This window comes from Mesoplodon densirostris, chromosome 4 (assembly GCF_025265405.1).
Source record: "Mesoplodon densirostris isolate mMesDen1 chromosome 4, mMesDen1 primary haplotype, whole genome shotgun sequence".
Taxonomy (NCBI): domain Eukaryota; kingdom Metazoa; phylum Chordata; class Mammalia; order Artiodactyla; family Ziphiidae; genus Mesoplodon; species Mesoplodon densirostris.
In genome coordinates, this window is record NC_082664.1 from 155,809,525 (window position 1) to 155,836,353 (window position 26,829).

At 52.8% G+C, this 26,829-nt stretch overlaps 1 protein-coding gene across 1 annotated transcript in view; it reads right to left on the reverse strand.

Annotated features, from left to right (window-relative positions):
- ADARB2 (adenosine deaminase RNA specific B2 (inactive)) overlaps positions 1-26,829 on the reverse strand; it is a 395,993-nt gene that overhangs the window by 105,507 nt on the left and 263,657 nt on the right. The window contains exons 2-3 of the mRNA XM_060095397.1: positions 9,643-9,729; positions 207-1,090 (exon numbers count right to left, since the gene is read on the reverse strand). Of these exons, the coding sequence (XP_059951380.1) occupies positions 207-1,090; positions 9,643-9,729 (971 nt within the window). The remainder of the gene's footprint in view (positions 1-206; positions 1,091-9,642; positions 9,730-26,829) is intronic.

Sequence of the window (26,829 nt, forward strand, 5' to 3'; positions counted from 1 at the left end):
ACGCTTCCAGGGTCTCTCTCCCCAGAGCCGGCACACGGCTCCGATGCCGCAGCGGGAGAGGCAGTGCCTGGCTTGTCTGGGGGGGGTGCGGGCGCCCCCCACTCACAGGGAGAGAGCAGGGGGTCCTCCTGCTGCCCCGTCCCTGCTCCCTGGCACCCCCGCACCCCGAGGACGCCGCCCGCCAGCAGCTACCGGAGAGCTCTCACCTGAGGCAGGAGGTGACTTTTACTCCTGCTGGGGACGTGGCCGGGCAGCCGGATGTCGAACAGGGCCTGCAGGGCGGCCTGGGCCGCCTGGCCCTTGGCCAGCTTCTTGCTGCGTCCTGAGCCTTCGAATGTCCTCCCGTCCACGCTCACGGCCATGACGAAGCTCTGGGCGCGCCTCTTCTCGGGCTCCGAGAGGCACACGTAGCGCAGGCCCGAGCGCAGCTCGTTCAGCAGCACCACTGGGTTCCCTGCGCCTGGAGCCGCGGGGCCCCCCAGGTCCAGGTCCAGGTCCAGGTCCAGCGGGCGGCCCAGTAGCCGGCCCCGCCGGCAGGCCGTGGACAGGCGCTCAGGGGCGGCAGGGCGGCGGCCCGGGAAGCCCTCGCTGGGGGCCGTGGGCTCGAACCGCTGAAACAGGGAGTCGGGGAAGTCGGCCTGGTCGGAGGTGAAGTCTGGGGCTGTGCCGCCTGGGGCCGGGTGGGCCTGGCAGGCGTTGGGGAGCTGCACGAAGGACCGGAGGGCCAGCTCGGCCGCCCGCATCTTGGCCTTCTTCTTGGTGGGCCCGGTGCCCTCGAAGGTGAGCCCGTTCACATCCACGGCCACAGCGAAGACGGGTGCGTGCACCGGGCCGGTCTGCGACACCGTGCGGAACTGCAGGCCCGGCCGCAGCTCGTGCAGCTGCACCAGTGCGTTCTTGGGTGCCACGGACCACGAGAGCCTCCTCCAGAGGAGCCGCAGCTGGCACAGGTGGCCGCCGTTGCCCTCCTCCAGTGGCCGCTTCCTCTTCAGGCCGGGTGCGCCCCCTCGGGCCCTGTCCCCGGAGGGTGGCAGCCTGGCCTCCAGGTTGCTCACGTTGCGGTTTTCCTTCACGTCAGCGCTGCTGGTACCTGGAGGTGAGAACAGACAGCGTGACCCGGGGCTGTGGCCCGACTGAGGGCGTCATTGCAGGTAACCCCCTGCAACACTCAGCCTCCGGACACCAGCTGGCCTGGCACCCTCTGGAGGCCATGGGGAGACCACATGGGCAGCACCTTGGATCACAGGTCCGCAGAACTGACCTCACCCCTCCAGGTGGGGGTTAGGGCCCAGAGGAGGGGACCCCGCCCTGTGCGGTGCCCGGAGTGGACTGAGTGGGGTGGATGCGGGTGGGGAGTGTGTCCCCACTCGGGGCCATTCCCAGCTGCTCTCTGAGTGCCGCCGGGTCCCTGCACAGGCCCCCAGACCCCCCAAACCAAAGGAGCACCTGGTCTCTCTCTCCATCAGGTTTGGGCGACGCGGAGGTCAGGGAGGCCTTGACCTTGGGGTGGAACGCGAGGGAATCGTGTGCTCACACCCTGGACGCTGGGTGGCACTTAGGCTTAGTGAACTAGATCTAGATGCTTCTACATAGATGAAGCTCTGAAATATAATTTTAGATGATAAAAGCAACTTGCAAAATAATACACAGAGGTTATGGTTAATAAGTTATAAGAACACAGAGGTTACACAGCATTCATGCCTCCACACAGGTGGTAAAGCTCAGACACGTCCCAACTCCCTTGGGACACAGCGAGGAACACAGGCTCAGAGGGTGGCTTCGTTTGTATCTGTGAGGTTTTCTGTCTTTTGCACAAAAAGGTATGAAGCAAATTTAGCAAAAATCATCATTTGCTAACTGTATGTGAGGAAGGCGGGTAATGACAATTTAGTTTTCTGGTCTGGCCCTCTTGGACCACCCTCCTCCGACACAGCTGAACCTCAAACGTGGGTCCCCACATGGCCACAGACGTGCGTCCCGCTGCCCTGGCCGACGTGCTTCCGGAACGCCCAACCCTTGGGTTTCCCGAGAGGCTCTGAGGCTGACAGTGCTGGGCGGTGGGTTACCCTTCCCCAACCTCACTCACACCTTCACTCTGGCCCCTCACTCCTAAAATGCACTCCGGGGTGGGTTATGGCCCTGTTTTCTAGGAGAGGAAACTGAGGCCCCACTCGGTGAAACAGCTGCCCGGGGACACACAGTCAGTTAATCGGGGGAGGTGTGACTGCATCCAGGAACAGCTGCTGTGGCTGGGAAGGCGATTTTCCAAAAACTCGGTCACTTTCTTGTCCATTTCACAGACAGGGAGCTGGGGAGAGGAGGATGCCGCGGGGAACTCTGCTGAGAGCGTGGACAGACGCGGGAGGAAGCGGCCAGGCTTGGGGCCCGCAGATTTCTCCGTAGGAACTCATTCAGCAAGTGGAAACCCGAGGGGGTTTTACTGCCAGCCCACAGCGCATAGACAGACTTTGAGCGTGTCTCCCTCACCCCAGCCCGAGAGCCAGCAGCGGGAAGACATGCTGGGTCAGTGCCCTGGTCCCGACGGTGCGGCTGCTGGATGGTCACCACGAGAGAAGGACCATCTCACAGGCATGCAGGGCACGCTGAAGACCGGCGCCCTTGAGAGGCATCCTGGCTCCAGCTCGGGGCCAGCCCTCCTTGACCACGTCGTCCCCAGCAGGTGTGCCCCGCGGAAAGCATCAGGCTCCGACTTCAGAGCGCTGTTTGCTGCAAACTCAGCTGCTCTGAGTTGCGAGGTGGGCTATCAGCATTCCTCCAGCAGTTTGCTTCTGTAAAACGGTTTGCAGACGTCGTTTTGTTCAAAGGGGTGAACCTGAGCATTTTACAAGTTAGAGGTGGGCAACATTTGTTTACAGTCTATTTCAGTAGAAATAATTACCTTCCAAGTATCAACACTGAGTCTCAGCCTCTTTTTTTGGTCATTGTGCATATTGGGTGCACACACAGCAAGGAGTTCTACCATTTGGGGTATTTCGGGCCAAGGAGTGGTAGATGGGAATAACCATGCAGTTTCCCAAACCAAAGGTAAAGATGGAAAAACAATAACCCACTCCAAGAAACCCACAGCCAGACTGCCCAGAAACTCACTGGGAGCTCTCTAATTTCTTATTGATTTCCCATGACGTGGGGATTGAGTGTGGCTGTGAGTGTGATTAAAGTGGCTGGCCTGTCAGATGCCCTCTGAGCCTTCTGAGGAGAAGGTTTATCTTGGAGGAACAGCCCGGCAGACCCAGGTTCCCCTCCACTTGCACTGAAACTGCTTCCACCCTCTTCTCTTCGACATCCTAGGACTGTCATCCTTAAAGTCTAAAGTGAGCCACGGAGATCCAAGCGTGGGTGAAGACCCCTTCCTCGATAATCAGTCATTAATAAAAGTTGATGGGAGTGCAGACTTCTGGGCTCCATCCTGATATGCTCTCTGGGGGTGATGTCACATGCTGGTTTTTGCAAATGAGCAGATTAGGGGTTCTGCTCCCCCAACATGGCCCAGATGCTCCGTTTAACTGGCCTCCTGAGTTTACGTGAGGTCAGGGAAGCTGCAGGGTGGGCAGTGGTCACTCCATGGCTCTGGAGTCAAGCAGGTGAGAGGTCACAGTCTCCCCCGACCTTGGTGTGTGTGACCTTGGGCAGTCCCTCCACCTGCCTGAACTCTGTTTTCTTAAGAGGATAAATGTGGGTTTTGGTAGCACTTGCCTTAGGGCTTATTATGAGGTTGAGCTAGAGGACACCCGTAAAGGACTTAGCAAAACCCCTGACACTGAGGAGAGTCAACTGCATTTTTGAAAAGAGCGGGAAAAAGGGAGGCAGAAGGGAGGCGGACACTTCTAAGCTGCATCTTCTTGTCAAGGCCCAACTTCCCTGCTTATTTCATGAGTTGGGCTTCCAGGACCCCCAGAAAGAAGGGGTGGAGACACACGGGCTCTCGTGATGCAGTCTCGGGCTGAGGAGGGGTGGCGAGGGGGGTACCCTGCCCTGCTGGTCTGGTGCTGCTGAGGTTTGCCAGCCTGGCTCTGCTGGACCCCACGCTCCTTCGCCAGGCCCCTGCCAGGTCCATGCGATCCTCTTACAGAACTGTAGCTCTGATCCCACAAGTTCACGTTTCCTTCTTCTGCAGCCCCCTCCCCGACCCAGGAAATGATTCTCATTTTCTCCTCTATTGAGTCGATAGGTTTCACACACCCAGTGTCAGAGAGAATAACCCAGAGGTGGACAGTCTAGAGACTGAGAAGGCTCGCTCCTGGAAGACTGGGGAAGCTGCCCCCCACCTGCTTCCTCGGGTCTGGGCATTGCAGGACCCCCGCGTCTCCCCAGCCCAGGGCTCTGCTCCTCAGCCCGTGGCCGAATGCCGGGCTCACCCTGAGGTGGGGACGGGGCAGGGCCTAGTCTCCGCTTGCCCTCCTGGCCTGGCTGCTCCCTGGGCCCCCCTGGGGCAGGTTGCCAATCTTAACCCTTTATCTGGGTACACCGGGGGCACCCTGGGCCGATCTGGTGTCTGCACAGGACATGCAAAAGGGAACTGGACGCCTAGTCTCACACGGAGGCCAGCACGACAGATTGCCCTTCTCGTGCACATGTGGGCAAAGGTCATGCTGATCCTGCGTCGTCAGGAGCCCGTTCTTGCAGGGGACGCTTTTCCCCAGCTCTCCAGGGGTGGGTTTTGTCCTGTCACCTGCGGAGGCCCCGCCGACTCCAGAAGGCGTTTGCACCAGGTGGTCCATCCCTAGAGGCAGGAGGGAAAAGTGTGGGCAGGACTCCAGGGGCTGGCGGCTGAGCGGTGCACAATCAGAACTGGCCACACGGGACTTTTCCAGGATCAGTGGAGACAATGAACAAAAACTTTCAGCGCAATCTGTGAACATTGCAGGCTCCACATCGAGTGCTTTGTGTTACGGTGACTGATTGTGACCACTGAAGAGGGAACAGCTGCCGTTGCCTTTTTAAGTCCTAGGGAAGAGTGGTGGCCCAGCTGCTGGGGTCCTCCCAGGGTTCTGGGTGCAGGAGTTGGTCAGAGAATGTTTATTTTGTGATAAAAGCAATCTGATTCTGAAAATGTGTGTGTTGTACACTGGAAGTGGTTCCAGTGGACAGTTCATACGAGGGTATAAGAATTAGTGGGTCCTTTAATCCCACTCTGGAATTCATTCCCCACATAACTTATTTTCGCCAGTCACAGTTCAGAGTCTCATACATGTCAGAGCCGGGAGTAGCTCTGCAGGAAACCTACCCCCCACCGTGTGTGAAGGGCTGGCCTGGGGAAGGCACATATTAAAAGTCAGCAGTGCACTGAAGTCCCCTTAATGGCTCACCTGGCCTCCCCACCCCGCCCCGGCCCCTGTGTTTCTGTCTGTCTCTGTCCATCTGTCTCTCTGTACAAGCACAGGGCGGGGCCCTCAGCCCTGCAGGAGGGCAGCAGGGGGTGTGAGGGGTCTGGGGCCCACTGTGCCCCACCTGCGGCTCACACCACAGTCCCCCCAGAAAACGTCTGACTTGGATGCCAAGTGCCTTCCCTCAAGGCAGCCTCGGAGGCCACGTGTCCTGTGTCCCCGCGGGTGGTTGCGGCCTTGACCCTGGGAACTCTCCTGTTCTTGCCGGACCCGACAAGACATCCATGACCACACGTGTCGAAGGTCCGTGTGGGCAGCCTCAGATTTCCAGACAGTCACACGTGTCCTTCTATTGTGGAAATCAGGAAAATGAGAGGCAAATAACCTCAAAGGACATGAGCTAAACACCACCCGCAGTAATAGAACCATCGCTGGCAAAGTGAAGACCGCCAGGCACAGAGGGGAACGTCTGAGTCAGAGACACGGGAGGAAAATGTGAAACGGAATTATTTCCCTCTGCTTCTGTCACACCGACCCTCTCCTGAGCCCCGGGAGCACCCACCCTACTTGACAGAAAGCGTCAGCACAGGCAGTGCTACAGTCAAAGGTCCAACGCATACAAGAACTGCATTTTGTGGGGAAAGAGCAGACTTTTCTATTGGCCTGGCTGTGGCTGGGCTTTCACTTTCCAGGTGAGAGACGTTCTTCCAAGTCAAGGTGGGCTTCCCGCTGCCATTGCTTGGACATGGACGGGCCACGCGGGGGCCAGTCCTCGGCTGTCGCCTCCAGGTGGCCAGGCCCCGGGTGAGTGTAGGTGCCTGTGTGTCACCAGCTGCGTCTCCTTCCTCGATGCCCCCTCAGGGCCAGCATCTGTCTGGTCATCACACTGCTAGACTTCCCGGCACCACATCGTCTGTAGGTAGGAGATACAGAGAACCGGCCGTCGGATCCGCCATGTCCAGATCGGATGGGCCTGGCTGGCGGGATCGAGCCCAGGGCCTGGAGTCTCCATTGGCTCAGGAAGGAGGGTCCGAGGTGGTGCTCAGGGGATGGCTCTGGCAGCTGCTGCCATGCGGGCTTCAGGACACCTGGTCCTGGTGTTGTGGTCGGGCACAGGCCTGACCCTGACAGCTCCTGGGTCAGGCTCGGCAGCAGGCAGGAGACGGCCTCTCTCCCAGGTGGGCCCCACGCGTCCTGGAAGGACCAGGCCAGCGGGGCAGGCGGGTCTCCCTCCCTCCCTCCAGACCCCAGTGCTGTTCTGCGGGCCTGACAGGGAGTGGGCTTCTCGGCCCCTCCTCATGTGACCCAGTCAATCACGCCCTTGGGTCAGTGGTGGGCACGGAGGGGATGGGCTGGGGCAGTGATTGGCTCCTTCTCAGCATTCAAGGAAGATCGTATTCAGAGTTGCCCTCCTGGACAAGAAGAATGAAAAACCTGCATCTTCCCGTAGACTCAGCCGAAACCCACCCTGAGGATGGCTGGTCCGTGGGTGGACTTGCAGGCACCATCCTCTTGCAGGCCAAGCCTCTGATGGCCTGACCCCGACCTAGCTCCACCCTTCACACCGGGGCTCAAGCTCCAGCGTCACGCAGAGACGAATGCGGACCAAGGACGTGAGGCTGCAGGGGGTGAACCCGGTGGTCCTGAGGGGTGAGGCCTCATGGGGAGGGGCAGGGCCTTCACTTCAACCAAACACAGGCGCCCACCCTCAGGGTCTGAAGATAAAACAGGAGACTTCCAGGAGAAATCACCCTGGCTTCTGTCACCTCCATTCCTCCCTGATGTGTACACACACCGCACAAGCACACAGACACACCACACACACACCCCTTCCCCGACGTCCACGGCATCTGGATGCACATTAATAGCACTGCATTGGCAACGCTCATGAGAGGTATTACGACAAGTGCATTAATTTGAAGGTTTATCTTTGAATAATGTATGAAAACAGGGTCTTCAATAACAGCACAAATTACAAAGGGGGATGACTAATCCGCTGATAGACAATAAGATTTTCCAAGCATTTCAAAGGCACTTTAACATGTAATAAACAATTAAAAATCATTCTCATCTCTAAGTTTCTACCTCTCAGCCATGAGCTGAGTTAGGGGAAGTGCCTTAATTACTAGCGTCAGCCAACCTGATCTACGTTTTCTGTTTCTCCAGGTCTTTGCCTAAAACATCCTCGTGCATCATCCTCCTACTTGATTCCATCCTCAACTCTATCACCAGGCCACCCTCCCCACCCCTCACACGGGCACTGATGCCCTGAGGGATGGATTCACTGCCCAAGGCTGTGAAGCTAGAGCTTGGGGTCGCAGCCGTCAGGCTCCCCTGCCCTTGGATGGGGAGAGAGGGCTCCTACGGGGAGACTAGACTCAGCCAGGGTCCCAGCAGCTCGAGCAGGAAAGGGGATGAAACAGAGTAAGATTTTCTTCCTCAAGGCATCTATTCCACGTGCTTATCAAATAGCTTTGTCCACACGTCCCAGTCAGCTTGGGGGCACGTGTGTATTTTTATATGTATAAGTAAATGTGTGTGTGTGTGTGTGTGTGCAATAAAGTGAATGACATGGATTTCCGGTTTCTCAATGCATAAATGTTATGTTTACACTCGACTGCAGTCTATTAAGTGTGCAGTGGCATTACTTCTGACAAAACTACGTGCCGATAGACTTGCTCGATGTGGGGTGGCTCCAGACCTTCAATTTGTAAGAAGCATAGTATCTGTGAAGCGCAGTAAATAGAAGGATGGTAAGACAAGGTGTGCATGTGTGTTCCACATTACTGAAGTAGTTACCAGTAAGTTAACTAAGTTAACTAACTAATAAGTTAACTAAGTTAACTAACTAAGTCCTAGAAACCTTCCAGTTTTGGTCAGGAGAGAACAGAACCAGCCATTGGAGCTTCATGGGACCTGTGAGGTTGGGCCTGTGGGCAGTGGGGAGGCCATGCTCTGACCCACTGGCATCCTGTCCACACCCTCCACACTTGCCTCCATCTAGGAAACAAGGGCTCAAACCACAGGGTCACTGAGGTTGCTCAGTTCTGTGACTTTGCTTTTGTGGAACAGTCAGGGTAACAGCCTCAGCTTCCCATCTTGTTGGTGATTGTGTTTTGTGGGAAGGGGATATTCATGAGAGCTTGTCGTGTTTCTTAAAATCTGAGGCTGAGTGGACAACGTTCCAGGGCCAGTCCCTCCTGCCGTGGCTTCCTGGCCCCACCAAAAACCAGTGACCGGCATCTAGCCTCCCGCTCCCCACAAGCACAGGCCTGACTCCAGCTGCAAAGGTAACCACCTGTCAGGTAATTTTGAAATGCAAGAGGTGTTCCTGTCATTTGGACTGTTTCATCCCCCATGTTTTCCTTCTACAAGCAAGAGGTGGGTGCACCACCCGACAGACACGCCTGGACTTTCCCTCACCGGCACACATGCTCCGTCTGCTCTGGGGTCTCCTCCACACTCCCAGCAGGTCCACCCCCAACCGGCTTTTCAGTCCCCACCCCATATGGCTTTGTTGTCTCTCCGGTTTCATGTGCCAAAACATTGTTTCGACTGCAGGCACCCGTCCAGCTCTTTCCTTGTTAAATAATTGTACAAACTGTTCAAACAGGCTGTGTTCATTTTTCTTTTTCTTTTCTTTTTTTCCCCTTTTTGGTTTGGAGGGGAAAAAATAAAGGAAAGAGAGAAGGGATGGTCCCAGAGAACTGGGTTTTTTTCTTGAGAACTCCAGAACCTGGAGTTCTCAATCACACAGTCACTGCTAATATTTCCTACCACCCAGGTGGGAATGGGATCCTGTGGGCGGGGAACGGGATTCCAGGGAGGATGGGATCTGGGGGGATGGGATTCCATGGGGGGGGATGAGATTCCATGGGGGGAATGGGATTCCAGGTGGGGAAAGGATCCCGGGCAGGGACAGGATTCCAGGGGGAATGGGATCCCAGGAGGGGATGGGATTCCAGGGGGGATGAGATCTCGGGGGGGGAATGGGATTCTAGGTGGGGATGGGATCCTGCGGGGGGATGGGATTCCAGGGGGGAATGGGATTCAATGGGGAATGGGATTCCAAGGGGGACTGGATACCAGGGGGGATGGGATCCTAGGTGGGAAGGGGATCCTGGGGAGGGGGGAACGGGATTCCAGGCAGGGAAGGGATCCCAGGGGGGTGGGAGCAGGTCCTCCTGCTCTGGGAAGCCCAGGTGGTGCCCCACCACCCCAAGGGTCTCAGCCTTTGGGGTCCGCCCTCTGCACGTGGGGCTGGGGCCCTGGCTCTCGGGGAAGGGGCTCTGCTTACTGAGGTTGTCCTCATCCTCCATGTGCGCGGCCCCGGGGCTCACGTGCTTGAAGGAAGCGATGAAGGTGGACAGCATGCTCACTTTGTCTGGAAAGAAAGTAAGGACAGGAAATGCACTTTTGACATCAAGTTGCAGAAAAACTCAGTGCTTTCATATGTTCTTATTACTGAGGGCTTGGACATGGGAGTTTGAAAGGTCATTTTTGGTTTTAGCCACTTCATTCTGGTTCCATCTTTTATTGAATTTCTGACAGCATTTTATCAAATTCCCCTCTCAATTTAATTTTAAACTTTATGATTTCCATCTTTCTTCTTTTCTTATTTTTGGCATCTCCATGTCCCTCAAAACTGGAAGTCACCATCTGCAGGGCAGCCCCCTAGCCTGAGCCTGCAGGAAGCTGGGTGGGCAGGGCCTGCAGACAAAGGACATTTCACAGAGAGGAGCTAAGGCCAGTGAAGAAATGCCTCAATGAAACGAGAGTCCTGCAAACAGAACCAAGACTATTTCTCCCCAGTAGTGGAGAACCTGTTTGTGGGCTTGAGGGCATGAAAAAAAAAGGACTTATGAAACCTGTAAAGTATAGTTACTGTTTGTTTGAGCAAAAGTAGACTGAACAGGAGGAGGGAACGGACAGGGGCCCTAGAGGTTCCCCTGAAGAGGGGCGGTAACTGAAGTGGGAGAGGAGCCCAGGGAACCCCTGCCTGCAGCCCCGGGGGTGGTCCCGGGTGCAGACCTCCTGAGCACAGTGCAGAGGGGAACTCAGACCCGAGAGGAGGTGGCGCTTGGGACCAACGGGCTCAGCTATTTCCCTCTGAACAGAGACGAAAGACAGGTGGGTTGAAGCCCAACTGGGAGAAATGAAAGAATGACTACTGAAGGGACCAGAAGGAAAGCTCCTTATACCAGAGCCCTAACCCTAACCCTAACCCTAACCCCAACCCTAACCCTAACCCCTAACCCTAACCTCTAACCCAAACCCCTAACCCAACCCTAATCCCTAACCCCTAACCCTAACCTTAACCCCAACCAGAAGTGAGTCCACAGGAGAACTCAGCCCCGACACCCCCAGAGCCGCTGTGCTCAGACCCCTGCCCCTACGCTCTGTCCCCTCGAGGCTGCAGCATTCGTGACTTTCCATGTGAACCTTGACTATGTTTAGAAAACCGCCGAAGGCAGAATCCCTGTTGCTCATCCAGTGTGTCACAGGGTCGCCATGGGGTTGCCCTTGCCCTGCCTTTGGCCGGGTTGTCCAGGGTCCCTCATCAGGGACACTTTAACATGCTCCGTGCATCATGCTGCCTTTGTCTGCTTCTGTCGTAGGAAAGAGCTCTGGTTTTGGGCTCATCTAAGTGTGATCTCTCCTGGAAACGTCAACTGGTGGTTTATTATGCAGTCAGCCTCCAGGTGTCCAGACCCAGGCCTGAAACTTACTCTTTTTCTTTCAATTCTGAGCCTGTTTTCTCTTTGGCCGAGCTTTCCAGAGGCCAGGGGAGTTCACATTGAAATTCATTCAGTAGCCTGTTAACAGCTGTTGTTTCCATTAGGGACGAGCAACAGTACAATGTTCACTCAGAGAACAATAAATAACTCAAATCCAGAAGGGCTGCTACCTTTTCATTCTGCCGAGCACGAAGAATAAGCCAGGGAAGACCCAGTTCCCCAAACCCTCATGGCCGAGCTAATTTCCTACACGAGAATGAAATCCCTTGCTTGAGTTATAATTTCATTAAACGAGCCCAATAATGTTCCAGAAAGAGTGTGAAACTCAAATGATTTAGTCTCGAGCATCTCAGAATGAAATTACAATCTTCTAATAAAGCAGGGCCACCAGCCAGACACCCACAAAAACACACTAAAACAACTCAGAGCTCACCTTAGCCAAACTGTGAAATACTTAAAGATTGTTTTCCATCCATCAGAGTTCTCGATTTCTAGGGTGGCCAGATTTGTCAAATAAAAATTCAAGACACCTGGTTAAGATTGAGTTTTGAATACACAACAGATACTTTGTGTATATACATCTCTAATATCATGTGGGACATACATACACTAAAAAAATTACTCATTGTTTATCTGAAATTCAAACTTAAGGCAAAGGACTTGAATAAGCATTTCTACAAAGGAGATATACAAATGGCCAATTAGCACATGAAAAGATATTCAACATCGTTAATCATTAGGGAACTGCAAATCAAAACTATAGTGAGACACCATCTCACACACATTAGGATGGCTGCTCTCAAAAAAAACCTAGAAAGTAACAAGTGTTGGTGAGAATGTGGGGAAATTGGAACCCTTGTGCGCTGTTGGTGGGAATGTAAAATGGTTCAACCACTGTGAAACCCGCAACTCTGCTCTGGGTATAGACCCAAAAAGAACTGAAAGTAGGGATTCAAAGAGTTATTTGTACACCCACATTCACAGTAGCATGATTCTCAATAGTCAAATGTGGAAGCAACCCAAGTGTCCACGGATGGATGGATGGATGGATGGATGGATGGATGGATAAAGAATGTGGTCTGTACACACAAGGGAATATTATTTGTCCTTAAAAATTCCCAGAAGGGAATTCTGACACAGGCTACAACATGGATGAACCTTGAAGACATTATACTAAACTCAATAAGCGAGGCACAAAAAGACAAATGCTGTATGATCCACATAGATGAGGTCTCTAGAGAAGTAGAAGGGGAAATAGACACAGAAAGGAGGATGGTGGTTCCCAGGGGCTGGGGGATGGAGAGGGGGAGAGCTATTTAGTGAAGACAGAGTTTCAGTTTGAGGAAATAAGAAAGTTCTGGACACAGATGTGGTGATGGTTGCGCAACAATACAAATGTACTTAGTGTCACTGAACTACATGCTTAAAAATGGTGAATATGGCACATTTTATGTTATGCATGTTTTACTACAATTTAAAAAATAAAAAAGAATTCAAATTTGACTGGACATCCTGTGGTTTTTCTGTGAACCCTATCCCTTCTTGCCCCATCCACTCCTTGGTGGATTTTGGATTTCACGGGCCGGCTTAAACCCAGCAGACAAACCAGGCAGGACGCACCAAAGCTGCTGAGTCAGCCCACCTGAAACTCCAACTACCATCTCCTGCCACGATACTTCATGAAAGAGAAATGTTTAACACTGAAGGCACATACCCTCTGACTGAGAAACAATTGTTCTTAAGAAAGGACAGACCGAGTCTTTATTTATAAATTTTTGGCCGCAGTGCACGGCTTGTGGGATCTTCGTTCCCCGACCAGGGATCAAACCTGCACCCTTGGCAGCGAAAGTGCAGAGTCCTAACCCCTGGACCGCCAGGGAATTCCCCCAGACCAAGTCTTTAGAAGGTCATTAGGAAAAAGGGTGAGGAATTACATTTTCTATTTAGAAAAATTCTAAAAAAAATTATTTGCTGTCGATGACTTTTTCGGTAGTTGTTTCCTTGACATGCGCCTGTCAGTTTGGTATCTACTTCTACTGGCTCTAGGTGAGCAGAGCCCCAGTAGCCAACTGGTTCTGGTCTTTGTGTTTCTCACGGTCACCTTTGACAGCGTGGTTTCGTGCTGGTTACTTACTGATGGAAAATAGAGGCCCTGCTTTTCTTTCTCGCAGCTCTGGTTTGGGTCTGCTGAAAGCAGCTGGTTAACAGGACTCCCAGCCTCTCACTGGAGAGTCAGAAGGAGAGGGTCTTCTTCCAGGGAAAGTAGCTGGAAGGGCTGGGTGCTCCCTGCCCCGCAGCTGTGTCTGTGGCTCTCAGCTCGGGCCCAGGGGCCCTGCGAACCAGCTGGATGTTGGCCTGAGTGAGATGCACTGACCTGGACTGGCCCCTGTGAGGAGAGCATCTGGGGTGGCCTCCAATCAGGGGTTGTTTCTAGGGAAGTTCTGGTCACCATCCATCATATTAAAGGTGTTTTTAATGAATTACTTGGAATGATCCAGGGCATTTGTGTTATAAACCTTATTGCTCACTACAAAATAAGTGGCTCTGGCCCAAGTTGATGTGATTTCATATATTTCTGGAGCACGTGGGGAAGCATTTTCAGGGGCAGAAGCCGTTTCCTGGAAATGGATGAGATCCCATTGGTTGACAATATTGATAATGAAGAACAAACACAATTTGGTAACGACATAAAGATAGAAAAATGGAACAAAATGGAGGGTTCAGAAATGGAATCATACCTGTGTGATCAACCGATTTTCAACAAAGATCTCAAAGTCATACACTGAGGTGAAAGAAAGTCTTTTTAACAAACAGTGCTGAAAACCTGTACACCATCTTGGAAAAAAGTGAATTCTGAGCTCGATCTTATATCATAATGAAAGTGTTAACTAAATGGATCATAAAATCTAATACTATAAAACTCCTAGAAGAAAATATAGGAGATTACTTTCATGGTCTCCATGTTGGCAGATTTCTTAGACATAGAAAGCACCAATCATAAAAGAAAATATAATTTTCATCAAAACTAAAAATTTCAGCTCAATGAAATACACTGTTAAGCAAACTAAAAGCAAGCCACAGATTGGGATAATATCTTTACAATCAGGACAACTGATTTTTATCCAGAATAAAAGAAGATCTCTTATAACGTAATAAGAAAGGACAAAAAATTCAAATTTAAAAAAATGGGCAAAATACTTGAACAGAAACTTGACAAAGGAAAATGTTCACATAGCCAATAAACACATCTCCAAGCACTCAACAGTGGTACACGTTAAGGAAATGCGAACTAAAACCATAGAGAGATATCAACACACACCCTTGAACGGCTGAGACTAAAGGTAAACTGTAGGTGCAGTCAGGCCCCCTTATCGAGACCTGGGTTTGTCTTTTTCTTTTTTCTTTTTTGCTTACTTTATAGATTTGGAAGCTCAAATGTATTTAAAAGGCTTTAAGAAGACTCTCAAAGATAAGGCTCTTTGGAGCGGTCCTCGGACTCACGTCCAGACAGCTGTACGTATGGAAACAGAGGGAGCAAGAACCCATGTGAGTGGGACGGGGGCCACGGAAGGTTGCAAGCGTCAGGCCCCGCCACACGCCCCGCAGATGCGGAGACTCAGTTTACCCACGAGGAGGCGGAAAATGTCGGCGTTTTGGAGCCTGCTTTTGTGAAAGCCATGTTTGCTTTCACAGACTGTTGTGTTTATCAACAATTTATGAAACAGTTTTTACCAAGTAAGATGAAAATTTAAAAAAGTCTTGCGGCACGAGCCCATGTCAGTTACGTGGAAAATCCGTCCATGGTAAATAACATGTTTGCTGGAAATTTTAATAAAAACCGTAATTGTCAAAATACCTAAGGATTTGATCCTCTACTGCAAAGCACTAAATAGTTCATAGGTTTTTTAAAAAAAATTAGATCATTCACGCAGTTGGGTTCTGCCCTATTTCAACCATTTGGAGTGAGCTTTTGTGCTTGTGTCCTCTGCGTCTGTGGGCCAGGCACTGCCCCGTCCAGCCCAGCTCAGCTGCGAAACAGAAAGAAGGTGACAGTTGGAAGCCGCCAAGCGCAGTCAGTACCTTTGGGCTACAAACCCCAGCCTCCTTTACACGTTCCCTTCTTATGTTTTCCTTTTGCCAAAACGCACTCTGACAGATGGCCCCCCTCAGGCTTGACCCACTTTCCTTCCTGACTGTATCTTCTCCCTCAACACAGGTATGTCTTGAACGGGTGCCGCTTCTATCCAAACACAAATGCAAATCAGCCTGAACAGGTGGGTGACCTCGGGAAGTAAGAAAATAATTAACCTCCATGCAGGCAGGAGAAAGGAATAATATTTTGGAGGAAAGGCAAAGATATTTTCTCGCAGATTTTCAGGAATGTGTATTTTAAGAGGGCATTTTCAAGCTGTCATCTATGAACAAGGGGATTCAGGTGAAGAAAGACTCTGGGTCTGCACCGAGTTCTGTAACACAAGAGGGTCTGCTTCTCACAAGGAGTGAGGCTCTTCTGGAAACTTCCAGGTGCATAAAACTCATGCTTTTGGTCTTGAAACAGGCAGCCAGCCTGTGTCTGTTCCTCATTCTTTGTATGGGCTGAACTGTGTCCTCCCCCAAAATTCACGTTAAGTCCTGACCCCCAGGACCTCAGAATGTGACTGCATTTGGAGATGGGGTCTTTAAAGAGGTGATTAAGGTGAAGTGATGTCTTCAGGGTAGATCGTAATCCCATGTGACTTCAAAGAAGAGGTGAGGACCCAGACACACATGGAGGGACCACCACGTGAAGACACAGGGAGAAGGTGGCATCCACACCCAGGGGAGAGGCCTCAGAGGAACCAGCCCTGCTCACACCTGGATCTCAGACTCCCAGCCTCCAGAACTATGAGAAATAAATGTCTGTTGTTTAAACCCGTGTCTGTGGTTCTTTGTCATGGCAGCCCGAGCAGACTAATATATTCACTCAACAAATCTTTATCGAATGCAAATTAGTTGTACCCCTAACCAATAATTTCACACTCTAATGCTAGGAAGGAACAGTGCTGAGGGACTTGGCCTGTCCAGGGGCACCCGGGAGGTCGGTGTGGGGGACATCTTGCAGGAGGTGACCTGATAGCTAATAATACCGTCCACCCCTTACTGCGCACAGGAGGTCTGGCTCCAGAGCCAAGCGTACTTCCACTGAAAGGTGAGTCTGGGATGACCCAAGTTAGAGGAGGGGAAGGCCAGGCCGGCAGAGGGGCTACCTTTGCAGCTCTGTCTGGGTGCATCGTCATCACCATGGGCCTGGAGTCTTGATTCTGAACAGGGGGCCCCAGGGGGCTGGAGGGCAGCAAACATAAACCTTCTGGATTGTGAGGGGTGAGTGGGAGGGATGGTGGGAGAGGGGAGAGTGGGGGAGAGGGAGAGAGAGAAAGGGAGGGAGGGAATAAGAAGGAGGGGGAGAGAAAACTCTCATCCAAGATGGGTCTGAGGCCCAGACATGGTCCCCAGCATCACCCCGCACTCACCCCCGGGAGACCCGACATCTGGAAACTGTTGCTGAGGGGACACGGGGGCCAGTTAAAATATCCGGTGGACACACCTCGACTTTGGCCAATTAAACAGAGATGTTTCCCCTTCCATCTCCCTGGAAGGGGTCAGACTCGGTTATGAGATGGTCAACTTCCATCTGGGCTGAGTTTCACAGATTGGACATAACTAGAAAGTTACGGGCCTGCTTGAGACTCACTGGGGGACAAAGAGGAGGAGGGGACAGAGGAGGTTAAAAGAAGAAAAGCAGAAAAAAGCACAATAACCGTCCATATTTATGCTCCAACGGGCTGAAACTTCCAAATGAGCCGGTGAGGACTCTGCAGCCGACACCCTGGCCCGGGTGTGAGGCTGGGGTCTCTGGGCTTACCCGGGAGACCCTTCCTGCAGGGCTGGGATGGGGGTGGTGAAGAGGAGGAGACTTTTTCATGCATTACAGACTCAAAGGAAGTCAGGAATATCCAGCGCCTGAATTCCTCTTCAAAGCTCCCAAATTTCGTAGCAAGAGATCGCCTAAGTGAGAGTTGCAGTAGCTCCTGCCGCTGGGAGGACGGCTAATAAATATGCGTATAAAATAGGACCTCCAGTGCACGGGAATTAGAAGCATGCCTCTCAAGGAGTGGTTGGAGCAATAAGAGGTCTCTTATGGAATCCACCATTTCCTCATGGTTTAATTTCTCGGGCACATTGTTCTCCTCCTGGGAATCTTCCCCTCAAAGTCATGGGCTAAGACCATCCCATGCCAGTGTGGGCCACCTCCCAGGGGGCCCTGACAAGGCCACGGTCCCAGTGCTGCGAGCAGCCTTGAGGACCACACAGACATCCCAGCTACACCTGGATTATTTTGGGAAGCGGGGGTGGGAGCCTAAAACAAACCAGCTCACACCAGATCATTCTACGTGAACAGCAGGCAAAGACATGGATGGCTGACATGTGACTGACGGGACGGGACTCTGCCAGAAAGTGCATTTAAACAGCAGAAAATCTGCATCTAAAGGTGTGTGTTCACACTTTGCCAGGGCGCTCAGGGCCTTTGGGAAGCCCTGCGCTCCCCTCTGATGCTCCATAGGGAGTGGTGCATGTGCCAGTGTAGACATCTCTCTAGATTCCTTTCGGGTCCCCCACGAACCTCGGGGTGCAAGGGCTACTTTGGGCTCCGTCCCTCACACTGAGGACAGTGGTCCTGCTGGACAGTGCATGGTGTCAGACCTGACGGCCCTGTGGCCAGACACGCTGTGCACCACCTTCTCCATCATGCGGGGAGAGGCCAACCTGGGGATGGGTGGCAGATGGCCTGAGAGGTGGGAAGCTGAGCTCTGTGGGACGCTGTCCAAGGCCTTTCCAGGCTCCGAGACCTGACGGGAAAGCCGGAGTTGCTTCCAGGACATCTTCCTTATCCTCCTTCTGGCCAGTGTGGTCGAGGCCCACCAGCCACTCCTTCAGCAAACGTCCCTTGTCTGTCCAGGTGCCGAGTGCCTGGCCTACAGCACCCTGGTTGGTAGCAACTGTCTTGTAGACTTTTCTGGGCAAAGTTTTTACCCAGATTGAAATGTGTTTCTCCAATTAGGAAAACAGATGTGTTCTTGCTTCATGTCACTCACACAGGTGTCTGCCGTGGGAAGCCCCCTCTGGGACGGTCTGGGATGGTCTCCTCTTGTTCCAGGGCTGCTGGCGCTTGCGATTGTGGGGGGGGGGGTGGTGTTGATGTCAGCTCCAACGTCCAAGGTGAGAGGAACAACCTGTTGTCATGTGGTTTCCTGTGTTCGTCTGTGACACCATGAGACGTTCGTCCACGGAGGGGTCCCTGGTAGGGGCGGAGGGTGCTCCTGGTCACCTGGTCAGAGAGAGCAGGTGACCAAGGGCTCCAGTGGGAGGTTGAACTGCAGGGAGTTTGGGGCTGAAATCAGGAGCCTCCACTGCTCATCGGCTCTGAGGACCCGTGAGGTCTCGAGGGATGGTCCTGTGATTCGGGTCAGGAATTGAGTTAAAGAACCAGCTTGAAGCAGGAAATTCTCAGGAGGTAAGAATTTGACCCTAAAGGCCCATGCAAGTCCTCCGAGAACTGTTGTCAGTGACCTGCAGATACGGTGACAGGAACAACCCTCTGCACGAGGGGCGAGTCCTTCACAGGCTCTGCGATTCATGTCCCCAAAGTCCTCCTTCCATGTTGCTGGCTCTTCACACGTCTGGCGCTTCCTCTGCTGGCATCCTCTGGCCTCCCTGCCCTCTTCTCTTTGGAGACGTGTTAACCACAAGTCCCTCTATTTTATAGCTTTCCTTCTATTTCCATTTTATAAAAAGGTTTCTCTGCCCCTTAATACCATCCAGCACGTCACAGGACACAATCATTCTCTGCAGCTTTCTAGGCTTTGAGTGGATGTTGTTGCCTCTTATATTCCCAAAGGCCACTGGATCCAGTGTTATTTTTATTTTATTTTCTAGTATTACTTTAATTACTTAAGTACTGAGTTGAGCTCATTTGGAAACTAGAAACAAGACATGACAGGTCGCCCTGTCCTCCGCCGCCTTTGTTTAGACTGGTTGTCAACACCATTTTCTTCTTCAGTGCTGTTTGAATGTGGCTAATTTCTTATCTCTTACAAGAATTAGATACTCCAATAACCAAAAATAGAACAACTGATCACATAAGTAATTGTTTAGAGAGCAGGTCAAAGTGTTAGTATCTGAATTTGCAAGTTTAATTATTTCTCTTTAGAATGGAGCTCCTGGCTAATGTATGAAATGATGTTCATTAATTTGAAGCTTCCTAATGGACTGGTCTCTTCATGCAGACTGTCTCAGGACAAGTGAGGGTTGCTAATCACCCTTCCGGAGCTGACCCCAGCAGCCCTCCACCGTTCTGACGTGTGTAATGATCCACGATGTTCCCCATTACCCCATGTAATGGGGTCACACGTATTGACAGACATCAGCCCTACAGAGTGCTGAGAAGCCCCCTCGCTCCCGGCCCCCGACCACACCTGTCCCTGTGCCTCTATGTCCTTCACATCAAGTACTGTCCCCGGTCAGTCTGGCTACTTGAACCCAGGGAGGAAACAGCTGGTTGTTGATTCCATCACCTGTTTATTCAGCGAAGATCGATGGAGCACTTACTATGCCCCAGGATCTAGAATGTTCCAGAATAGCCTAGAACAGCCTAGAACTCCCTCTTCCTGCTGTACTTTCTGCACAGCCTTTATCAGCATCTTCAACACTATGTGTCACACTTGCTTGATTGCCCACCTCTCCCGACTAGAATGGGGACTCCATGCGGGTGAGGATTCCCTTCTGTTTTCATGATAAGATCCTGCGATCTGCAGACGGGACCATTTCATGGGATGTGTGGGCGCTAGTCAGATGGGACTGAACAGAATTTTAGTCAACAGGGTCCTTTTCCTTTGCTCCTGGATTTCACCACAGTGCAGCCTTTCCCTCCTTTCTGAGTGAACTCTGGTCCGTTGGCAGGGTCGTCCACGTCTGTGGCTCAGGACCCCGCCTCTCAGCCTCCTGGTTAAGTTGCTAACGAATTCTCAGGCATCCAGGAGGGGCTGCAGGGAGCCTGCAGGAGTCATGGTGGTGTGGTGTGGATAATCGTGCCCTAAGACTGCCTTGTAAATAAATGTCAGTATTCACCTGCTCAGGGGTTTTGTGATACCGTTTTGGAGATGCTCCAGTCTTAACAGTTGCTGTTGAGGAAACTGGGGAAGTGACCAAGCAGAGAAGAGTCCCTGTGTCCTGTGACCAGGACTATAAGGGATGCTTTAACAGAGAGAGAACTAGGCAGGGGCCTGCCCAGGGAGCAGGGCTCAGGGAGCCCTCCAGGAGGGGGCAGAGGTCGTCCAATGATATGACGATGCCCATTCTGTGTCACAGCCCAACGCTGCCTGTGTTTGGAGGCAGGTGTGAGGAAGAGGAAGAGGAGAAAATGAGCAGAAAAGGGAGTGTGTGCCGGACAAGGACGAGGTGAGGCCGGTGAGCACAGGCTGGCCGGGCACTCCGGGTGCCGGACAGGGCGGCCCCTGAGCTGGGCTCCCCGACAGGCCGCTCCCGGCTCCTTCAGAGCCAGAGGCCGTTTACAGAACGAGACACACTGCCTTGTGAAATATTAGTTTCCTATTACTTCTAGCGAGCAGTGGAGTAGAAAGCAGCGTGGTAGGTGGATTTTCTATAAGAGGCAACGTGTGTGTTCTCTATTAGATTCCACGAAAATCAATTTGCAACCCAGTTCAGCCTGGTAAAATTAGATCTAAAACTATTTAATTTTGTTTCAGGAGTGTTTTTCCCATCTGATGCCTGGCCTGCAGACATACAGTGATAAAATACCTTGAGTTATTGCGGGCTCTGTGCGCGTCTGTTGGAGGAGACGCACCCGGTGTTACGCAGCTTCCCAGCGGCCGGTGCCCAGGATACAACGCGAGTCTCCCTCATCACCATGAGGCTCATTTTTAATACTCTTATTTTGCGTTCCACATGGTTTGGTAATAAGATGTGGCACATGGATGTGTTTAATTTGCCTGAGGACGTGCTTTTGTGTTTTCGGAGTCAGGCCCTGTGCTAGAGAGGAACTGTTTGGGGCAGCGGTGCCGGGGATGGGCATGCTGGGCTGAGTTTGGTCGGGTGGGTCTGACACTTAAACACAGGAGTGGGTGGAGGTTGGAATTTTTGCTTCTTCAACTGAAAGTGTCTCTGTTTTGGGCTCTGACAAGACCTGAAAAGTCGGAGAGTTCCAAGAATGCCTTATCAGGCACTAAACTCTGTCAGCTCCTGCTGACAGGAGAATCCACGTTATTCTTTGCTGGGACCCCAGGCCCTGCCAGGCTCCGAGTGTCGCCACGGAGTGTCACCAGCGCTGACCGTCAGGCTTACAGGGCTGCACAGTGTCGGGTGAGGCGGCACCCGGCTCGGCCCGGACCTCAGTTTTCTACTTTCCCACGAGTTGCAGTGAAAATGGTGCCGAGCCCGTGGGAGCAGGAGGGATGTGGCCTCAGCTTTCAGGGGGGACGGGGGGAGGCCAGACCTTGCCCTCTGCGTGGCAGCGGGACAGGCATTGTTTCCCAGGGTCCTGGTGGACGGACGCCGTTGGTGAAGCACCACGCTCGGCACCTGCGGCCTTGTCACCACTTTTCCACGTCCTGCTTCGCAGCCCCGTCCACCTCCCATGTCCACCGACCCCTCGCCACCCCCATCCACGTTGGAGAGGAAAGTCGCGTGGGGAGAAGTGACGTGACCCTCGGCAGCACAGTTACCACGCAGGTACCATGGTTCACGGGCGACGGTGCCGCGTGTGCCGGCCACGAGTCGCCCCAGCTCCCCTTCCAGCCTCGGCATCCTCCCCAATCAACACACGGGCTCACACAGCCCCACCAGGCAGCTGAGCGGGCACCCTACGACCCCACTGAATTGTAAATGCCTCTGGGAAACGGATTGTACATTATTCAGCACTGTGTCCCCAATTTATCCCTAAGAGTTGAAGTTTCATCACGATTTGCTGGACCCACCTGCCGGCCAGGATGCCGCCCACCAGCCCTTCACTTCTCTGCACGTGGCCTGCCCTTTCTCTGAGCAAAGTCAGCATACGGTTACGTCTGGTTTTCTTTAGAGGATTGCAGTAAGACCTGGGGCAGCAGTTCTGCCCAACAAACACAGGTATTATTACCCCAAAACATTTCCAGGAGCAAATACACTGGTGGAATCTAAGTTCTGCCAAGTGAAGCAGATTTCTTTACTGGAGGGCTTCGGAGGACTTCGAAGGACCACGTGCTAAGGTCACTAGGAAATCTCAGCCACGAGCGCACAGCTGCTCCCCAGCCGTGGAGCCCGTCTCCTCCAGCATCACAGGGACTTCTTTTCAGGAGACAGAACCTGAGACGAGCTGACAGATGGGGCCGCAGAGGCCTCACCACGTCCTTGGGACAGCCCTATGGGCATTTCCTAAATGACGGCTGGGAATATCTGAGCCTGGGGGAGGGGGAGGGAACAGGAACCTAAATAATTCTGTGTTTGGTACAAAAGTGGATGTAAATGAGTAAAGATGTGGTCTAGTCAGAGAAGATCTTATCATGTTATTTCTGAAGTTCTGTTCGTCAACAGCCATTCTACATATGCCGGTTGAGCACTGGTCTGTGGGAGAGTCCAGGAAAGAGAATGTTCTTTTTCTCTGAACTTACACTCCAGTCTAAACTCAAGACATATTTCCCTTGTCAACCAAGCAATGCAGATTTTGGTCCAAAGGTTAATATCCACACACACCTGAGAAATGATTGTAATAGTGTGTCCTTTACATGCAACCATTAAGTATAAACTATATTAATCGTTCACAGACATCTGCTGAAAGATGAGCTGGCATCTACGAGCCAGATAAAGGCCCCCCACTTTAGTAGGGTGTGCATTGTCACTCAGCACCTATTCTCCTTCCCCCACTTCCTTGGGGGGCGCCCGTTCCTGACTCCTGGCCTACGGGTTGGGTAAGGCCGACCCCCGCTCTCAGCTCCAAAGGGGGCTCTCATTACCTGATCAGCAGACCCCCCCTCCTGGCCAGAATGGACCATGGGATCCGCTGGGCCTGGTGCAAAATGGAAACGTGGGTCCTTGTTCAGGGATCATTACGATTTCCAGATGGAGACAGCAAAGGATTAAGCCAAGGGCGGGTTTTTCAAGTGGGGCTGCATGACCATGAAGGGTTGGGCCAGGACCCCCATTTCTCTGATGGGCAAGAGCAGCCCCCTGCCCTCTGAGCCTGGAGCTGATCCCCTGCAGCTGTAGGAGAGCCTGGCCTCAGGCCACCATGCATGGCCCACAGGCTACTGCTGGGTGTGTGACCCCTGCAACCAGACACATCCTAACTTACAAACCCACTCACCACCTGCCTATTTACACGTTTTCTTTTGGCTCATTTCCCTGTGAGATGGACTCACACTGTATCTCTGGGTCACTGTTCATCCCAGGACCCACGCATGTGAGAGGCTCCATGGGGGGTCCATTGGTCAGAAATGTCCATGTCCCGATGATCGTCACCAGGGGCATCTGTTGGCTTCCATGTGTCCGTGTGAGAAGGACCCTGGCTGGTTGTCACCCCCACCTGTTGTGGACGAGGCTAGAACCGCAGATTGAGATGCAGGGAGAGTCGCAAGCCTGGCGCCTCTCCTTGAAACTGGGATGTGTTTTTTTTAAAGAACTTTGTGCTACTACAGTCAGGAGGGGCCACCTCCACTTGGGGCTTGTTCTTGGCACACTGAACAGACTCAGGCGGCTCTGTGGGAAGCAGCCGCCCGGCCCATCAGGGGACCTGGAGAGGTCGGGTGTTGTCACAGCGGCAGGCGGGGATTCACTTGGACTGTCATGTCTCCTCTCTGACACCCACAGCCTGTTCATTTTGCAGGGTATCTGGGGGTGCATCCTTCCCCCAGGCTCCTGCAGGGCCTCGACGCCCTTCCTCTGAGGGGCCGCCCGTTGTCTGTGTCCTCCAGATGGCCCCGGTCCCTCGGCTCCTACGCTCCAGGTGTGTCTTCAGGTGTGTCCTCAGGTGGGTCATCAGGTGTGTTGTCAAGTGTGTCCTCAGGTGTGTCCTCAGTGTGTTGTCAGGTATGTTGTTGGGTGTGTCTGTGGAGCTCCCGTCCCAGCAGAGCTGGTCAGAGACGAGCTAGGGGAGCAGTGTCACAGCACCAGCTGCCTGTGAGCTTGGGGTGCGGCTACCCTCAGGGCTCAGAGAGAACTCGGGTCATGACCCTCCTTTCCAGAGCTTGGAGGCCGAGGCCGACCAGGACGGAGGTACCTTCACACTAATGGGCTCTTGCTCCGTTCGTGTCTTCCTGATGACAAGCTCCAGAGTGCCCTATGTCTTATTTAATTAAAACATAAGTGTTTTCATCCAAAAGGAGAAGGAAACGGAGGCAAATCCTTTCTTTGAACTAAGCAAGTGTTGCCGGGAACAGCCTGTGAACATGGTGGTGCAGAAAGCCACAGCTTGCAGATGCTGTATTTGAGATTTGAGAGGTTTGTGTGCAGAGGGCTCAGCCGAGGAGCTTCGTTGGGGCCCATCAAGCTTCTGGGGACACATCTCTGAGACTCTCGCAGGCCCGGCCTCTCTGCGAGGTGCAGCAGGAGTGATGATGGGGACTGTGCGTCCTGGTCCCCGGGCGGCAAGCTGACAGCCTGCCCTTGAGTCTTGAGATGGACAATAACTCAGCAAAGACAGAGCCGCTCATCCGTGGGGCTGTCACTGCTCTGCTGGTGTGTGTCAGAGTGGGCCCAGCAAGGTCAGTGCCACGCCTGGGGGCTTGGGACGCATGGACTCCACTCCGGTCGCCTGTGCACCTGGTCATTGCAGGATTCAGTCATCTCCTCTCCTGGTGCCCAGCAGCATCGTGGGCTGTGAGCTGCCCGGGACCCAGCATCCAGCTCCACCCCCCAAGAGAGACTTGCATTGCTTCAGAGAAATCTGTGGATCCAAAGGGATGCTGACCAGACTCCCAAAGGCTAAGTGATGGACAGTCTTTTTGAGATCCCCCAAATTTGAACTGGAATGAAATAAATTAGGACCATCTCTCTCATCCCCGAGGAAGCAGTGCATTAAGCCCCAGAGCACATATTTTCTACTAGTTATTCTCATTAAAATTGTTCAAGAACTCGTACTTTGAGGAACCCTACCTCCCTTTTTGCCCAAATTAAACTAAATTAAATTTCAGTTAGAAGCTTCCTAAATACAATTCCTGGTGTTAGAACTGAGTGGGGATGCAGACCGCCCCCTCCTGCCTCCTCCATCCCCAGGGAGCCTTCCACCTGCTCCCAGCAGGTCCTCAGAGCCCCTGGGGTGACCTGGGGTACAGCTGCCAGCCGACAAGAGGACAGCCCTGCACATCTTCCCTGTGTCCAGTGCCTGTAACCAGTTCGGTGCTGGTAATCCGAGTGTTTATTGCTTATTGACTACATCTCAAGAAAAAGGTATAAAGCATCAATTTGGTGTATTACCTCAGCAGATGCTCACAGCAATCTTATGAGTTAGCTGCTATTATTATCCTCCTTCTCATCAATAAGAAGACCGAGGTTTTTTTATTGGAAGGATTAAGCGATTTCCTCAAACTCAGGCTCTCTGACTCCCGGCTTCCACAGAAAAACCATCTCCATGGAGACCTCCATTCATCGGGGTCCCAGGAGTCAGTGTGCTCTGGGGAAATGTAGTGTCACACACCCAAACTTCACGATGCCTCAAACGAACCTGTATATTAAACCCTCTGCCTATAGACTCTGATTACAAGTTGCTCTTTTCAAAGTCGCCAGCCTTGATACAGGCATAGATTTTTATCCTGCTGAATGGACTGAATGTGTGGTCCGGATCCTGGTGCCATATCCTGGTGGCTCCCACTCAGGGCTAATCAGCCGACATGTGTCACTGTCTTCCAGGCCTGAGACCCCCCCCATCAGCTGCTCGGACATGGGCTGCCAGACACCTCTGGACACATGGTCACACCTGCTTTCAACTCAATCCTGCAGCCATGAGCACAAGCTCCCAGGACACGGAACGGACAAGGGGGGCTTCTCGGCAGGTGAGGGGAAGGTGACTGGCTCGTCTTCCTGCAGGCTCCCCTCTCGTTCATCTCTGCAACCTCCGTCCACTGACACTGACCCTGGGGGTTCCCAGAAATAAACGTGGCCTTGACTCCCCACCCCCCATGGATTAGTGGGTGTCTCAAACTTCAGAGAAACTCTCCGATAACCTGAGCTTGTAGGCCACGTTGACGTAGGGCAGACCAAGCCGGGTGTTGGGAAGTAGAATGAGAACAGGGAATGTGGATAGAGCACTGGCTCAGTTCTCTTGGGTTGTCTGAAATGAGGACGCTTCGGGCCGGACAGAGAGCAAACACCTTCTGTGACTGGTTCAAGGACTGTGCTCAGGCCAGGGCCCTCAGGGGACCAGACCTAGCCTCCTGCCATTTCTGCCGCCCCATCAGCCCCATCCGTCCCTGCAGCCCGGGGCCTGTCCTGCCACCTCCTGGGCTGGACAGTGGGTTACTGGCTCTCTCATTTGAGTAGACGATGGATGGAAGAGGGACAAAGAGGGTGTTTGGGAAGCTGCGCAAAACAGCAGTTGAGCCCAGAGCCCGCAAAGGAAACCCCCTCAGAAGGCTGGGAGGACACACAGGGACCTGTCCACAAAGTCCACCCGTGTCTGTGACCCTGCTTTGAATTAATGTGTCATTTCACACAGGCACTTACCA